Source organism: Antechinus flavipes, chromosome 1 (assembly GCF_016432865.1).
Source record: "Antechinus flavipes isolate AdamAnt ecotype Samford, QLD, Australia chromosome 1, AdamAnt_v2, whole genome shotgun sequence".
Lineage (NCBI taxonomy): Eukaryota > Metazoa > Chordata > Mammalia > Dasyuromorphia > Dasyuridae > Antechinus > Antechinus flavipes.
The window spans coordinates 382,253,983-382,272,725 of record NC_067398.1 but is presented as its reverse complement, the minus strand read 5'-3'; the positions used below and the strand labels follow the sequence as shown (position 1 = coordinate 382,272,725).

The following is an 18,743-nucleotide window of genomic DNA, read 5'->3' as shown; positions in this document are numbered from 1 at the left end:
GCCTTTCTTTGTATCCTCATCTCTTAGCACAGTGTCTGACACATGGTAGTTGCTTAATACATGTTTATTGACAAATTTACTGATTCTTTCATATGCATAAATTTGTTAGAAAGCATTCAGACACCTTAAACAGGTATTTACTACCCTTGGGTCCTCAAACTTTTAAAATAAGGGGCCAGTTCACTGTCCCTCAGACTGTTGCAGGGCCAGACTATAATAAAAACAAAAACTTTGTTTTAGGGGCCTTTAAATAAAGAAACTTCATAGCCCTGGGTGAGGCGGATAAACATCCTCAGCTGCTGCATCTGGCCTGTGGGTCGTAGTTTGAGGACCCCTGTGTTTGGACTGGGCAGCACTATCCATGAAGTAAAAATAAATTTAAAGTTGTAGCCATAAATTAGTGAACTGAAGTGATGAAAAAAAGTAAAGATTTGGATACACTTATAAACAATAGACTATTAATATTTCTGCAGTTCCTAGTACCTGTTGGATTAGAGATAAATAGATTGGTTATAATCTTGTAATAATAATTATAATATTTACCATCTTTAAACATGGATAGAATGGATTGGGATTGGACCTGTGAATTCATTAGTATAGGGAACTCATAGGATAGTTTGGCATGACCTCTGAAACACATAGGCTTAAAAACCTAGCTGTTTAGGACTCTGAGAGGTATTGGAGTGACTCACTCAAAGTCACATAGCCTGTATGTGTCATAAGTAAAATTTAGTCAGGTCTCTTTGGCTTCAAGGCTTGTCCTCTATTTACTATTCTATGTTTCCTCTGTAGACAGAATAGGTAGAATTCTTTTCTTCATTCATTTATTAATTTATCTATTAACCTGTTAATTAATTTTGGGGGAAGGGTATAAAAGTAAGCAGCTAGACTAGTTAATGTAGAAATTGTATTGTACAGGAGAAAAGACAAATCATGAGATGATTTCTAATCTAAAGCTTGTCCTCCATTCCCAATTATGCCCATTTTAAAATGACTTTTGGGGGAATTTTGGTAATTCTGTGACTTCCTAGGTTATGTTATCTTCATGGTCACCTACAAAAAGGTTTTGAATGAACTGAATAAGTTTTTAATCTAATTAAGATAATTGATTTCTATTTAAATCATTCACAAATTAAAACAATAAGCCCAATCCAAGATCCTAAGTCCCCTTTGGAATCTCTATGAGATATTCATTCAGGCTTTATATTCCTTGTCAACTTGGGGTCTTTCTTTCCAGAGTTTAAAACCTTAAATGACTTTCAAGTATAATTTCCAGTCTCCCACTCTTCCCTTTTCCTCCTCCTCACATTGAAAGCCAATATTGATCTCACTAACACCCTAGACTCTCAATCTCCTTGAATTTCCTTTTGGCGCATCCCTCAGGATTCCCTGGTATCTGGGAGATTGTTGTTTTTGTTTTGTTTTAAATGTTAGAGGGCAATTGCTGAAATGGTCAAAGAACTGGGTTGATTTGGTCCACTGCAAATGTATGTCTGCTAATTTCATCTCGACTCTCACAGCTTCTTAGCAAAGCCCATTATTCATCTCTTGTCTGTACCATAGTTTACTTCTTCCAATAGCTGTTGCATATCTATACATAATCTACTGCCATCTCTCACATTCAGTAAAAAACCTCACTACTTTCATACAATTTTCATACCAAACAGTGAGAAGCAATTAGTTGTAAGATTCCAGCTTCTCCACTTCTAAATATATATCCCACACATATATCCTCTCTTCTTTCTCCCTGTGTCCAGTTTTCTAGTAGGTGGTAAGTATTTAAGACTAGCTAGTCTGGAGGTTGGGAAGTGAGGGAGAGAAGATTGGGGCGGATGGGAAACACACACACACACACACACACACACACACACACACACACACACACACACACAAACAATACTCTTTAAGGTTTAATTTAATAGGAATTATTGAGATTTTCTCTGTCATTTTCTTTTTTTTTTAATTAAATATTATTTTATCTTTTTCCCTAATTAAATTTCAAGAAAATCTTTAGCATTCATTTTTAAAAATTTTTTAATAACTTTTTATTGATAGAACGCATGCCAGGATAATTTTTTACAGCATTATCCCTTGCATTCATTTCTGTTCCGATTTTTCCCCTCCCTCCCTCTACCCCTTCCCCCAGATGGCAAGAGTCCTTTACATGTTGAATGGGTTGTAGTATATCCTAGATACAATATATGTGTGTAGAACCGAACAGTTTTCTTGTTTTTAGCATTCATTTTTACAATATTTTGAATTCTAAATTTTTCTCTCTCCCTCTTCCAAATATGGCAAGCAGCTTGATATAGTTTATATATGTGCTATTATGTAAACCTATTAGTCACAGTTGTGAAAGAAGAAACAGATAAAAAGGGAAAAAATGAGAAAAAAATGAAAAGAATGCTTTGATCTGCATTCATCATTTCCTTAATATTAGACAATCAATAAAACAATAAATTAAGTCCTGATCTGTAGTATTTGCTGATTTCCCAGGTGTAAATGCTTACTCTGAAAATTTAACAATTGGTTTGGAAAGCTGGATTTGAATTGGCTCAATGAGCACACCCTATATCCCAGTGAAAAGAAGTAAATCTTTTACAAGGCTAACCTCTTCTCTACTTCCCAATTCAAAGTAATAAAACAAAAGTCTTAATTTTACCCTACTTCTACCACTAGCTGTATTTCATTCCTCCCTATTCTTTCTTTTTGAAAGAATTTTATAACCTCCTGGTGTTTCCTCATTTCTCCTAAATTCTTATCTGCCCTTTCACCACAGGCATTCTACTAACATTTTACACTGGAAAGTTGCCTTATTCTGCTCTATTATTTCATCAGTGTGGGCTATTCCCTTTGGCACTGAAGATCAGTATCCATCCATGCTTTCTTATTCTTGATCTCTTACAAATCTCCTACAGAGAGATCATCATACTTGAGAAGGTGGGGCTGTTATAGATTGCCTATTAGAAAGTGGCCAGCTGCATAGTCTAGCAAGTACTTTCTCCTCCTGCTTCTGTCTTTTTTATCAGGTCCTTTTCTTATTCCCTGAAGGTGGATGTTCTCTAACATTCTCTATCTTGTCTCTGTCTCTGTCACTCTCTTTGTCTCTCTATTTCTCTTTTTCTCTTTGAACAGAGACTCTAAGTCTAAAACTTAACTCATGGCCAATTCCTTTCCTTCACTCCCTCAACTGACATTATTTTGTACTATCATTCTCTGAGTGATATATTCATAGATTTAGAATTGGAAGAGACATTAACATTTCATCTACTATAACCCTTTCCTCTTACAGATGAGTAAACTGAAAGGTTAAATAATTTACCAAGGTCATCCAGAGGTAGTAAGTAGCCTAATAGGGATTCAAAATCGGCTCTCTCTCTCTCTTTCTCTCTTTTTTTCTTGGTGAAGTCTGTGAGGATTCTTTTCTACAAAATTCTACTCTAATTTTCCTTTGTGATTTGGAGATTCAATAGGATAATGCCAGTGCAATGTAAGTTTTGGCCAGTTCTTCTACAGTTGAGTACGGTTTTGGTTATGAACTAGGCATATAAGTCACCCAGACTAAAAAAAAAATTCTATTAGAATTTAGTTCTTCTTTTCCATTGTCCCTTATGTGCAATAAATCACCAAGAGAATTGACTTTCTACTCCATCTCTTACATATCCCCCATGTACATTCTCTCATTAAAACTCTTATCATCTTTCATCTGTACTATAATAATAATCTCGAGGCTGGTTTTCTTCTACAGATCTTGCATGTTATTCAGACTCTTCTCAAAATCCAAAACCATACTTTTGATCATATATTTCTAGCTGCTCAGAACCTTTAAGAGTTCCACATTGCTTAGGAGCAGTAGTCTCAGAATGCAAACATTGGCAGGTTTTACTGTGTCTTTTCTTTACTCAGAAAACTCCATTTGATTCCTATTGTCACTAGGGTCAAATATAATTTTTGTCTTTATCTCATTATTTTACACTGTCTTTTTGACATTTTACAGTGCATACTTTCAGCCCTCTCTCACTTAAATGCAATTCAATTGCATGTCATGGCATCACCTCCCTGATTCTAGAAAAAATGACAAACTACAACAACAATACATACAATTATTAGTATAGAAGTATACATTATTATTTATAAATAAATGCACATATACATCATGCTCACAAATTTTTTACTGATAGGAGGAGCAGATCAAAATAATTTGGAAAGCATTGATTCAGAGAATATATTAAAATCAATTCAACTTGTATTAAGTCCTAATACTAGGAATAGTAGGATGGGAGAAGAAAGAAAAAAATTGGTCCTTGCTCTCAAGAATTTACAATTGACTATTAAATCCTAAATCCTTGATTTAAAGTCCTCTACAATCTGGCTCCACCCTTCCTTCCAGTCCAGCCTTTTCTTTTGTCTTCTATTTTTCCTCTCCAAGACCCTTCTACTCCCAACCTACTTACTTACTCATATGAGTGAAAAAAAAAATTGTTAAACAATAAAGCACTTTATGAATGTAAGATAATACTATTGTTATTACCCCTGTTTTCTGCTTTTGATTACTACCACCCACTTACTTGAAATGCTTCCCTCCTTTTCCCCATTCCTTTCCACTTGTCCAGTTTCTAAGTGATGCTTATTGCTAAACATTTGAATAAATCCTGATCTTTTAGTTTATCTCACCCTGCCACAGATTTCTCTCTTCTCAGAATTCTTGAGGCAATTTTTTGTATAAATAATTTGATAGCTAATCATTGCAGCAACTTTGTGTCATCTTTCTTATTGTCATCTTGAGCGGTTCCACAGAATGTTTTATTTTTATTCAACTTTTTCCAACTTGTGTCCTCATCAGATCATGTCTAAAGTGTTTCTATATCTCTCAGTCAGACAATCATTTTTTAAGAATAGAGATTACAGGAGAGTTTCAGATCTGCATTGGTGGAATGATTTTCCACATTGGGAATTCCCTACATTAATGAAATCATAAGTTTGGACAGCCCCTCCCCCCCAAACCCTATTCACCTACCCAAATGTGACACCTCTTCATCCTTTTGGAGAGAGAAAAACTAGTGTTGGCCAGGTTGTAGCCGTTAGAAAAGTCCATTCCATAGGCATCCTAGAAAGATTTCTTGTTAAGTCCTACATGTCCCCTCCTTCCCTTCAGTCCCCGCTTCATGACTTCCTTCCTTTGTAAGGCTTCCTCCCTTTTAATTTCTTTCCATATAAGCAGAAATCTTAGCAAAGATTATTTCATCCTTTCCCCTAAGATTCCAAGGCATAAGAGTACAAATTCAGAGCCAAATTGAATGTTAGAGGTCATTGAGGAAATCATTCTTTCAAGCCATTGCACAATGCCTGATGGGAATGGAGACACATGCCTTTGAAAAGGTGCAATTCTTTTGAAAGACTCATCCCATTGCTAATGGACATTATAATTGTAATCTCTTCCAATTTCTGTCAAACCTTGTATAAAGAGAAAGCAGAGTTCGGAAGAGAAAGGGGCTAAAATCTTTGGGGAATTAATTCTATTTTGGTTTGAGAGGACATAGCTATCTGGCCAGCATTGTTAAGGAAAGAAACTATAGGGATTGTAACAACAACAGCTGGGCAGCTGTTTACCAGGGAGTATCAATGTAAGTAGATAAGAGAGGATTAAAACCTTTTTCTCTTTGAAGTCATAAAAGGGGTAGGGTAAGGGAACTAGATTAAATGGATTAGTATTTAAGGGATTTAATTGTTTGTATGTAGCGATTATTAATTATTCATTTATTTGGATTTATTGATACATTTGTCTGGACCCAAAAATCTTCTCAACAAATACCATGCCCAGCTCCTCCGAGTAGATTCTTCTAAATACATTAATGGAAATATATCCTTTTGATTTGCTTTTTTGCATATGACCAGTTTTCTGGACAATCACTATTGATTTTATTTTTGACACTCTTGAAATGTTTATTGAATCATAATTCTGTGTCATTTTTTTGTCTTCACATATTTCTCCAAATATTTCATTTCTTTTTTTTTTTAATTGAGAATTAAAATTATTGATATATTTTGCTTCTACACAACAGATGAAGGAATGTGTTATTTAATTCTGCCCATTTGGCACAAACAATGATCATTGTAAATTGACCAGATTTTTGTTATATGTTGATTTTCTTTACATTCAATTATAGGTTTATAGTTGGAGGTGTCTTAGAGATTGTCTAAAATAAACCCTCTCATTTTGTAGATATGGAAATAGACACTGAAAGGTTAAGTGATTATCTCTGGGACACCAATATAGTTAGCAGCACACAAACTGTGACTTCAAGTCCTCTAACTCTAAAGTTACTTTTCTTTTCAGTACACTTGTGATAACTAATATCTATATTGTGCTTTGGGCTCTGCTTTCTTCTCTCTCTATTAACTCATATAAATTTTTTCAAGTTTCTCTGAATTCTTAATTTTAGTTATTTCTCACAGAACAGTAATGTTTTATTTCATTCATACATAATTATGTTTAGCTCTTTCTCAAACAAGAGACAGTTTATTTTCAACTTTTTGCTTCTATTATACATATGTAGCTTTACTTGTTAAAAGGTCAGAACATGAAAAAAATTGGCCACTCTTTTTTGAACAATTCCAAATTGTTTTCCAGACCTTTTGAACTAATTCATAATTCCACATTACTTATTTAGACTATGTTCCATAAAAATATCTTTTTCATGTTCAACAAGTTGCTGGATCTTATTGATTCTACTTTAAATCATCTTTAGAATATATTCTCTCTTCTCCGTTCAAAAAATCTTTCCACTAGGCTTGGATCATGTCACATTTCACCTGCACTAATGTAAAACCTCCTTCATTGGTCCACCTGCTTACATGCTCTCCAATCCATCTTTAACATAGCTGCCACAATGACATAAAGAGAACAGATATCTTACCATTCCAAATCTATTCCAAAGCTTTGTCAGCTCTCTGTTATCACTAGGAAAAAAATAAAGAACTGAATCCTCACCCTAATATTTAGTACTTTTCACAATCTCCAGGATGGTAATATTATTATGGCATATAATATAATATACAATATTGTCATCTCTACTTTATGTTTAAGGAAATTGAAGATACAATAAATGAAGGAAAAAGTGAAGCGTAAAGAAGTCCTTCAATGGTCACATCTCCATTTATGAGGAACTGGACTTCTTGTGACTATAACATAAAATAAATAAGTTCCTAGTAAATACTCATAAATAACTCCCTACATACACCAGCATTTCCACAAAAGACACAATTTTCCTTTTTGTATACTTTATCTGTGGCATAGGGAGTTTATAGTTATAAATGAGAACTTACTTTATATTTTCCTTTTTGCCCTTTTTTGTATCCCTATATAATAGATTAATCAGGTACTTGTTAGTTCTGTTCAGCATTCCCTCATTTTGCTCAGACCTAATCTCTTGTTCTCATTGAAATGTATCCAAATGGAACAAATAATAAGAGTTTACAATCTAGGTAGCTCTTTACAACTTTAAAAGAACTTTTCTCTTGGCAGGTCATGAAAGTATTATTATCTCAGTTTTGAGAAACAAAGGTTCAGGAAGATGAAAGTAAATTGCCCAGAGTGATACCGCTAGCAAATTATGGGGGTAGAGCTTGATTGATTTCCCCCCCCACCCCTCAGCCATAGTCTTCAAGGTGGTATTGTATGTAACATGAAGTTGGAGATGATAATGTATTTACAATACTTTGAAACCTTAGAGCACTATATTAAGGCCATTTAATGTTATAAATATTAACGAAGACTACCTAAACGACTGCTTCCATTTTACAGATGAGGACACTGAGTCATAGAAAAGATGAATGAAAGCTACATGACTTAGGGAGTTAATGACATACCTGGAATCCATATCTCCTGATTCCCATCAGAGCGTTTTTTCTTTTAGATCTGTAGTTCGACTGAATAACATTGGAAATTCTATGGGTTGTGCTTTGGCCACTTTTATGCTGGACAATGGTAGCTGTCCACTATGGCCAGCTCCTCCTTAGCTCAAAAGATATTTTAGATTCAGCATTTCTGGAAAAAACAACCCTTGTAACTGTGAAACTCACAACTATTTCTATTGACAGCCATGATACTCTGTGAATAGGTATAATTACTAATGGCTGAACTTTCTTTATCTGTGGGTCTGTGGCTTGTTGCCAGGATTTCTAAGGAATTTATAAACCTTGATATGCTAGTGTTTTTACCAACAATATAGCCTGAGGTTTTCCAGTATCAAGTTGCTAATTTGGATGAAAATTTGCAAATGATAGGGGAAGAAAAAAATTTCATCTTATTCAATAGTGGTGTGGAAGTAGAAGTTTAATATTTTGTTTTATTATGATTGTCTCTCAATAAAGTATGCAGTGTTAGCAGAGTATGCATTCATCACATGACAAATAAAGACTTTATAGGCTATTTGTAAGTAAAGTAATTTATAACCATTAAGGGAAATTGTAGAAAAGTTGACGGTCAACAGTGGTAGGGAGAGATAAGTCCTATCTGTCAAATTCATCTCTTATCTTTGTGACCTTGGGTAAGTCAATTTAGCCCAATAGGCATGGGTATTTTTCCTTTGTATACAATACATTACCTTCTAAAGTAGAATAAAGCAATTAAACAGTGTCCAATGCAGTGGCCAGTCACACAAATTTAATTTACTTACTTACCAGATCACAGGCAGAAGGAGCAGGCCTCCGGCAGGGAGTTTGCTGAAGAAAGCTGTGCTTTGCTTTTGCTATGATCCTCTATTTGAAATACAATCCAACAGAGTAAACTTAGAAGATCACAAAGTTCCTTCTGTGGATTTTGGTGAATTCCTGTCTTGATCTCCTCTTTTTATTGGGGCAGTCCAGCATGGGACAGTAATCTAAGAATTTGGAAATTCTGTTCAGGTTTTAGCTCTTTGGAAACCTTATGAATTACTGTCTTTTTTGTTTAATCGATTTCTGTAAACTTTAGAAAAGTCTTTAATACAGGGTACACAGACATAGCATTTATGATTAATGATAGTATCATTTCTATAAAAATCATTTCTATAAAAAGTTGGGCATAAGGCCTTTAGTTTGTAATGTAGCCCACTATTAGGATATTGTTTCTAAAGGAAAATTAGATTTTATTCATATTATTTATAAAATTTGCTATGCTAATTATAAGTATCTTCTTAATCCTTAAAAAATCCTCTTAAAAAATCTTCTAATTCTTAAAGATATTTGAAGATGATGACAATAAATCTAATTTCTATAGTATTTTATAGTTTACAAAGCTCTTTACTTACCATAACCTGCAAGTATTATTATCTATATATTACAGATGAGGAAATTGAGCCTCTTTTTTTTTTCTGGTCTTCAGTTTTCTTTTTTATCCAAGGGAGACAATAATATGCTTTATTTCTTTCACAGTGCTGTGAGAGAAACATTTAAAGTACTATAGAAATATGAGTAATTGCTATTATTACTCTGATGATCATAATTCTGCATAGATTGTGGTTGGCTGGGTGTGCCTCAGTTTCTTGGCACACCCTCAGGCATGATTTACCTTTGACTTTTACCTTCCTCAGGGAGAAACAAATTTATGGGTGATTAAATATGGCATTTGTGTTCATTTCTATAAAAAGGGGATGGGCAAATGACAATTCTTGCCCAAGGGTGTGCTGGGACATCTGGCCCAATGCTCAGTGCATGCTCCTGACAGAGATGTTTCTTCTGAACATGTGAGGCAGAGAAAGGTTGCAGTTTGTCCTTTGTTCTCCAAGAGGACCAGGACATCAGGAAGGTGATGCCATGACATGCAAGTGAATTGGATTTAAGAGAGGGAGGGCTGTGCAAGGTCACCTGCCTCTCTTTCCGCTCCAGAGTCAGCTGGATCCAGTAGCCAGATATAGAGACACAGAAAAAGATACTCCATAAATGCTGATTGATTGGATGCCAGATGATCATTTTTTTCCCTTTGTCTTTTGATTACTAAAGAGCTTTCAAACATAAAGTACCGTCTCTTCTAGAGTTCCAAGGCCAGAGTTAGGCAGGTCACTCCTCCTTTTTGTTTCAGTTTCGTCATTTGTAAAATGAGCTGAGAAGGAAATGACAAACTACTCTAGTGAATTTGCCAAGAAAATTCTAATAGAGGTCATGAAGAATTGGACATGACAGAAAATGACTTAATGACAAGAAATCACTTTAGTGTCTTTGTCAAAAACCACAACCAACCACCACCACCACCAAAAAACCCAAACCCAAATGGGGTCATGAAGAGTCAGATTGACTTGAAATAGCTAAACAACAATTACAATATTTGGAGTGGAAGTTCCCATCCAACAAAGAATAGTAACTGGTCCTTCTTGCTTGCTGAAACTCCTCAGTTTATAGCCCTGAGTTAGCTAGAGTAACAGAGGCAAGGAAATTTAAGAGTAATACAAGGAATTTGATGGTTCCCTTCTTGCTTTATAGAAATGAGAGAAAAGAAAGAGGTAAAAACAAACAAATACAGCCTGGGTCCAAGGGATGCCCTCTAGAAGCTCTAAAGAGTAGGTAAACAGTGAAAAATCCCTTTTAATCCTGTTTCTAAAAACAAGCATAGCAAAGTGTACGTTTCTGATTATGATGAGAAAATCACATACTTACTTGTACAAAGCCTTCATCTCTATTATCCAGCTCTAAGAAGCCCTTTTCACTGTCTCCTCTGCTTTTGCCTTAGTCCCATATCTCGATGAAAAAATCCTATGGAAACCTGGGCAACTGCTTTTAGACCCCTCTGCTGATCTCGAAAAGTTGCATTATAAGGAAGGAAATAAAATGAGGCAAAGATTGGGTACAGTGGAATCATACCAGAATTAGAAAGATTTATGTGCAGCATAGAAGCTTGAGCTGCTTCAAATTCCAAAGTGTTTGGTCCATTTAGATGGCTGGTGGGCAGAAAAAGCCTTATGTGCACTCTGGGGGAAAGTCAACAAAGGGTTTTGGGAGCTTAAACAGAAAGGTCGAGTGATACTGGGCACAGTAGCCGATGGGGAAGGACATTGGGAGCTCCAGCTACTGCCAAGTATCCACACTGCCAAGCCTACTCCCACTGCTCAGAGGATTCAGAGGTGGGCAGCATTTGTGGGAGAGTCTCCCTATTTGAGTGAATTAGGTGGAAAAAAGTATAAGGTAGATTCATGCCTTTATAGCATTTGCTTCTCCTGAAGAAAAGTGAGCAAAGAGCATGAAATAAGCAGGGTTTGGCCCTCTTCAGGAGATGAAATTTGAAAAGAGCTAGGACAATGAAGAAAAAGAAGTGTTTGGAGAGAGTAGAATTGCTGAGAAAAACAGCTTTTTAATTTATTTTTTCAACAAGTTCCTATTATATAACTGTGCAGGCATGACAGATCATAGAATCATAGAGCTGGAAAAATCATTAGGGCTATCTTTCCAGTCTAACATTCTCATTTTACAGAAAAGGAAACTGGGGCACAGAGAGGTTCAATAACTTGCCTAAGATCACACAAATGGTTTAAGTGTCTGAGGTGGGTTTGGCCTTCCAGTCCAACACCCTATCTACTAGTGCTCAGGGCAAATTCTCCAAGGGAGGCCTCAGGAAAGAATGAAATCCTTTCTGTCCTCAAAGGACTCACATCATCAGACCTTCTGCATATATCTCAGAAAACAATTGCTGTCCTCAGTCAGGTTTTCTTTGTGGATTTATCAATCGACTGGCCTATAACCATTTTTAAATGCCACTTTGTGCCAGGCATTGCAGTGGAAGCTGGGGTTACAAACACAAAAATGAAACAGTCCTTTCTCCTCAAGGAGTTTACATTTTATTAGGGGAAACAACATGTACTTATACAAGTATATGCAAATTATCAAGTAATTGATAAGTTGGTCTGGTATCTCTTATTGGGGTTTGCAAACAGCCTATCATGGAAAACATTAAAAATTTTAAAATGGGTAACTATTCTTTCTTGCAAAACAAAAACTTGAGTATTTATTACAGAGGTGTTGGATGTTGGCAGAGCAGCTTTCAGAGTGACTATGTGGGTTTGGGATAGATGAGTGGAGCAAGGGAACGTTTCAGGATTTGTAAAATGAGAAGAGTGGACTAGATAATCTATTCTAATAAAGTGATTATCCTTAGGCTTTTCTTTGCTGAATTTCCTTTCTTGAATTCCTCATCCCATCCCCTTCACAAAGTACTGTGGATGATTTATTGGAATACCTATCAAGCCAGTATGTTATATTCTTCCCTGAACCATAGTTCCAACTTTGCCTGAAATCTTAGTCAGTGAAGACTTTTAATTTTTTTTTTTTGTCTTTATACACCCAGCCTCTAATCAACTAGCATTAAATTTTGTTGCTGTTGTTTAGTCGTTTCAGACACTTTGTGATCCCATTTGAGGTTTTTTTGGCAAAGATTCTGGAGTGGTTTGCCATTTCCTCCTCCAGCATTTACTATGTGCCAGGCACTGTGCTAAGCCATGCAGATACAAAGATGGCCAAAAAATAATTCTTGTTCTCAAGGAGCTCCCTGTCAGATGGGGGAGACTGCCCGTATACTCCCAAGTATAAACAAGATACCGACAAGATAAACTGGGGAGACTTAAGATTGAGATTTCTTGCAAAAGATGAGATTGTTACTGAGCATCGAAGCTAAGAATGCACGTGGTGAGCCCTTAATAGCTGCTTTTTGAATGAAAGAACAAGTCCTAAATGAAAAGACGGCGAGGTTCCTTCCCAGACAAGCCTTCAAAGCCACACGGGACAGGAACAAGCCTGGCGGTACCATGCACCTGTCTGAAAGAGGACCTGCCTTTCTTTCCAAGCCTTTCCTTTTCCAACCCGCCTCGGATTTTTTTCTTCCTCTTCTAAGTTTCCCGGCGTTCTGGCAAGAACTTTCCTCTTCTTTACAAATAAAGTGGGAGGTGCCCGGCCGCCGGGGAAGGGTAGAAAAAACTAGACAACAGCCACTTGCTGCTGGCAGGTGATGTCATGTGGGACTAGATTGGAGGGAGGGCGGGCTGGCGGGAAGGGAGGTGGCGGGGGCTGCCTGCCCCACTCCGCCCCCGCCCATTCCCCCAAATAAAGAAATGGCTCTCTCGTGAGAGCCCGTAGCTAAGGGAGCCCAACTCTTACTCGTGCCCGGGAGGAGGTTGCGAGAGCGAGCAGCAGCAGCCCCAGCAGCCGCAGCAGCCCCAGCAGCAGCAGCGCACGGGCAAGACGCCACGGACTGAGTCCAGGGACACACTCTCCCCCGCTCCCCCTTTGCTGGCGCGCCCTCCTGAAGCGCGAGAGCAGAAGAAAAAGAAAAAGAAGCATCGTCCGGGGCCACGATGCCCACGAACTTCACCGTGGTGCCCGTGGAGGCGCAGGGGGACGCCGCGGATGGCTCCGGGGATCCCGGGCTACAGGAGGAAGAGGTAGAACGGCAGTCGTTGTCGCCGCCGGACCCGGAGGTTCTCCCGAAGGAGCAGCCCGCGCCTAGCCAGGAGCCGCAGGAATGCAGCTCCGGGATCCTGGGTAAGTAAGAGGGAAGGAGGCGTACGATTGCGAGACCCGCGCGAGCTCCCCTGCCTTCCACCCCCCGGTGGTCCTACAGCCCCGGCTCAGCCCAGCCCCTGGATCTCGGCAGCGAGGTGAACTGATTTCCAAGTTCCTGGCCCGGTTTGGGGCGGTGCGGAGGGAGGAGACTCGAGGAGACCGAGTGTGTACCTGAGCCTGGGACAAAGACGGAAGCGACGGAACTGGCGTGCCCCAGGGCTAGTGTGGGCGCCCGGGAGACTTGGCGGTCTTTGTCGCTGACCCGCTTCCTTTGGGTCATTTCGGTCTTTGTTTCTTGCTGCTGAGGAAGGGAGAAGGAGCGCTGAAGGGAGGGTGGGGGTTGGGACGGGAGCGCTGTACCGTTGTCCTTGGGGACTTGGAATATCAGGCCTGGGTTGAAAGCCCTTTGGGACACCGGAGTTGGGGCACAGTGAGAAGCCGGGGAGGTCCGGGCAGGGGCCGAAGAAACAAAAAAGTGGCAGGATAGGAAGCCCCCTCTTAGGTTCTTTGGTTGGTGCTTTGGGGACGGAATTAAATTACCCCACAAGTGGTGATATGATGGATGGAGAGAGGGGTTTCTTGGGCACTTAGTATGGGAAATGAAGTGGGAAGTCGGTTGCTTTTTTCTCAGCTTTTTTCCACATCATGCGACCTTGACCGAACTGCTATCACTTGGAAAAAGGAAGGATGGAATTTCCTTGCAACAAACAGAAAGCGGATGCCTGCCCTTGCGGCTTGTCCTACCTAGGAAGTCTCTTGGCCTTGACTGCTAGCATTTGTGTTTTGTTTGCTTCGAATTCCTCCCCCCAATACCACCCTCCCCTTGACACCCAAGTTTTCACCTAGCCCTTTTTTTGCTACTAGGTCTTATCCAGCTTATGGAGTTTGAAACAGTATTAACTCACCATTTATTACAGAGTTTTCTACTTGAAACTGGAAGGGACCTTAGAGGCCATCAGATAGTCCACTCTCTTTAAAGTGGGGAAAAATAATGCCCAGGAAAGCAAAGAAATTTATCCAGTTGGTACTAAGGGTGAATTGGAACTCCTGCAGCTTCCAAAAAGTTTTGATTCGTGTCAGCCCTATGAGATTTGGGATCTGGTAGGAGACACGGAGATAAGGGACCTTAAAGTTGGACTAGTTCACTATTAAAATCCAAACAGGTCAAATTATTTGTCCTCTGTCACACAGTTTTAAGTGACAGAGATGGAATACAAAGCTGCCAAGTCTTCTGACTGCAAATGTAGTGTTCTCTATTATTGAACTTTTCCTCTTATGATGAAGCCACAGTTGCCTAATTTTCTCTCTAATCTCTCCATCCCCATGCCACATCTCTCTCTTTTATTTTTTCCTCTTATTAGGTCTAGACTGGATCTCTTTTCCTTTACCTGCTTCTTAAGTGACTCAACCAGGATCAAGCAGAACCTTCAAAGGATGTGTTTCTGTTTATAGGTTAAAAAGCATCAAAGTGTAGAAATAATTGAGATCTATTACTAAGGATAGACAAACAGGATATGGGTATCTGAGTTTTTTGAGAAAATAATGGAGTCGCTTGGTATAAGTATATTTTAATTATTTATCAGAAGATATGTGTTATTTACATATTTCATCAGTAGCCTGATAGAAGCCAAAAATTGGAAGTTTGCATTTTCCTTTGTGTCTGTGTTATAATACTTGGGCCACTCTACAAAACACTTAAATTTTATTTTTGTAATGACCAATGTAAGAGTCTAGCTAGAATCTGTTACCTCCCCTCTCCCCGCAGGAGTTTTCAGGTTCAAGTGTTGGATTTGGTCAGAAGACCTGGATTCAAATCTAGTTGTTATTTATGTAATCATGATGAAATCATGAGTGCTGGATGTAACACTGGTCAAATTAATTTACCTCTCCCTTACTTTCTTCCACTGTTAACTAGGGATAAGTACAGCACCTACTACCCAGTATAATTGGTGAGTCAAAAATGAGATGATGCATCTAAAAGCTCCACAGAAAACTAAAGGACTATTAAAATGTGTGTGAATAACTATGAAAAAAGGTTTGAATTGGAAGATTCCTTTCTGTTCACAGTTAAAGATATCAGTATTCTATATAATAAGGTTTTCAGTCACACAGTTAATGTCTTGAAGCCTTGCCATTGTCATCCCAAAGTTTTGACCTCTATTCTGTATTTTTCTATCCCCTTGATCTTTCTTAGCTTTGTTTATTGTTGAGGAACAGCTATCAGTGCTTTCTGGGTAATTCCCAAATTATCTGGTAATATGTCTGGCACCAGAGCTCTAGTCTCTAGTCTTATCTTACCTGTACCTCATCCTTAAGCCTCTGGGTCACATGACTATTTTTTTCACCATATCAATTGGGTGTCTGTCTTTTTTGCCTCTACCATCTTTCATCATTGCATTTATTCTATTCACATTACCATATACTGTCTTCTCCCCCTTTTCCCCAGGCCTTTATTAAAATTGTACAGAAAAGTATTAATAAATTCGAAATCTCCATTCTCCTCCTCTTAATCCATCCTTGCGTTCTAATCAATATAAATTTTCTGTTGTAAAGATGTGGTTAATTCTCCTGATCTAAAAACCTTCAGGGACTCCCTGTCACTAATGGGATAACATGCTAACTCCAGTCTGCATTGAAGAATCTTCATAGACATACTTGCTGTTTTCTTTTTTGCCTTGTACATGGGCTATCATTTATTTGGAATGTACTTCTGTCCCTTTTCCACCTATTTTTCTTTAAAACTTACTTTCAAGGACACTTGTTCAAAGCCTTCCCAGATTCCTCTCCATCTCCAGCCGAAAATGATTTTTGTGATAAATCACAAATTTCTTAATGTATACCTAAGGGCAAAGAAATCTAATCTCATTCCCTGTACCTTGTATCAGATTTATCCCTTTCTTGCCTATTACATTTTAAGCTCTTGTCATGGCATGCTTTGTACACATTAATTAGACATTCTTAATAAATGTTCTTTTGATTTGAATTGCATTTTGCCATGATAAAAACATTTTAATTTTCTATTCTGGCTATTTAACAGCACTTGGAGTCCTGGATAATGCCACGGAAGCCCAGTTATTTAAACTTGTTCAGAGTCACATGTGTGATTGTTAATAGGGTTTGAACCTACATATTTTTTTTTTTTAATTTAAGCTTTTTATTTACAAAACATATGCATGGGTAATTTTTAAACATTGACCCTTCCAAACCTTCTGTTCCAACTTTTCTTCTCCTTTCCCCCACCCTCTCTCCTAGATGTCAGGAACCTACATCTTCTGACTGGATATTTGGTGCTTTCTCTCCTTTTCACCAGTTCATATATTACAACTCATCACTGGTATCTTTTTTCCATTTTGTATTCAACACTACACTTTTTCCTTATTTTTGTTCCATTCCTTGTTCTCTTTTTTGGTCCATAGTACTTATTAGGATTGAATTTATTCCTGTGTGGTTTAACTATACAATATCAAGATTTCTTCAAGCCTTTTAGTATATGATCCTGTGAACAGGTTTTCTTTTCCTTGGCCTAGTGTTTTTTAGGACATTTATTAGCTTAAACAATAACGCTCTGTACTATTTGAGCTGAGCAGTTATAGACCTTGCCCTTGGGAATCCCATGTTCTGGTAAAATATTTGACACCTTTGGCTTTATGCAGTTTTTTTTTTTTAATTGTATGCTGACCATGGAAAATTTCAGACTACTTTTTTATTATAAATAGTTTTCTTTGTTATTTTTTGAAGTGTTCTCTTTTTTTTTTTTTTTAGTGTGAACTCAATCCTTGTTTGGCCATGGAACAAACTGAGAACTTTTCTGTGTCTCAATATCAGAATGAGTTGATATTAGAGAAAATATGATGTATTTCTGTTTGGTGGATTAGGGACAAACAAATCTTAAAAGTGAGTAATAGTGTGGTATGAATTGATTGAATGTACTGAGATGAAGGTCTACGGAAAATTTTTTTAAATGTCTTATTATTTTTCAGAATTTACATGCTTCATAATCAAAAGGGAGCGTGGCTTCTAAGTTACCATTTGTTGGTTGGCTGTTTGGATATGTTAGTGGTCTATGGTGATTCTTAAATGCCAGACTTGAGTTTGCATGTTACTCTGTCATACATATTAGTTATTGTGCACAATTAGTTTGTATTGGTGGCCTTTGCTTATAAAACAAAGGTGGCTCCAGTCTCATTTAACTTGTTTATTGAATCCTCAGATGCCATTCTCAGGTGCATACCCTTCTAGCATGCTCTCCATATCTTTGGGCGAACAGAGTGGGTAAGGTACTGGGACTTGTAAGTTGTTGTTAGTAAAGATCAAAAGGATCATTGGGATCACAAAAGTTCTTATCTGGGAGCAGTGTTCCTGACAGACTTAACAAAATCATTGACTTGTCCTGGAAGAACTTTAGAGTTCATTTGGTTCATTTCCAGTAGACTTTTTGTGAGCCAGTATAACCATTTCAAAGCAGTAAAAGTAGTTTTTTTTTTTTTTCCAAGTATGTACTTTTCTGTAAAGTCAATTCTTCCATTTAATAACTTGAGGATTTTTGCCAGAACAGATAGATGATAATCATATCCAAAGCAGGCTTGATGAGTGCAGCTTGGGCAGGTTTTTTTTCCTCCTCTCTAAAGCAAATCTCCCCCCCCCCCCCCCCCCCCCCCCCCCCCCCCAATCTGATAAACTCTTACAGCTGATCTTTCATTTTCTATAAAGACTTAAAGAACATTTACTGTGTAAAATACTCTTATCACTGCCATGCAACATCCAGGGTATTCCCAACTCAATACATTTCTTCAGTTTATAAGGGTTATCATCTTCAATAAGAAACAGTTATGTAACAATTACTATGTCAGGCACTCTACTAATTGCCTTAAAAATATTATCTCATTTGATATTCACAATCCCCATTGGAAGTGGGTACTGTTATCCCCATTTTACAGATGAAGATACTGAAGCAAAAAAAAAAAAAAAGGTTAAAAGGTCACAAAGCTGGAAATATTTGAGGCTGGATTTGAACTTGGTTCTTTTAGACTCCAGGCCAGCATACTACCTAACTGTGAGAGAGGGGGAGGAAAGAAGAGGGAAGAAGGAGATAGAGGGAGAGAAAGAATAGGGAAATAAGGAGACAGAGGAGAAAGAATAAGGAAGGAAGAGGGAATGAGGAAGGGAGAGGGGAAGAAGAGGGAAGGGTAGGAGAGGAGAGAGGGGGAGAGGAAGGGAGA

The 18,743-nt window shown here is 37.8% G+C and overlaps 1 protein-coding gene across 2 annotated transcripts in view; it reads left to right on the top strand.

The window, feature by feature from the left end:
* Window positions 1-18,743, top strand: part of SLC12A7 (solute carrier family 12 member 7) — a 290,856-nt gene that overhangs the window by 139,330 nt on the left and 132,783 nt on the right. The window contains exon 1 of one of the 2 annotated variants that reach the window (XM_051969802.1): window positions 11,679-13,503. The exons of the other annotated variant lie outside the window; for it this stretch is intronic. Within the exon in view, the coding sequence (XP_051825762.1) occupies window positions 13,317-13,503 (187 nt within the window). The 5' untranslated portion in view covers window positions 11,679-13,316. Of the gene's footprint in view, window positions 1-11,678; window positions 13,504-18,743 lie in introns of those variants that run through there. 2 annotated transcript variants of the gene reach the window in all.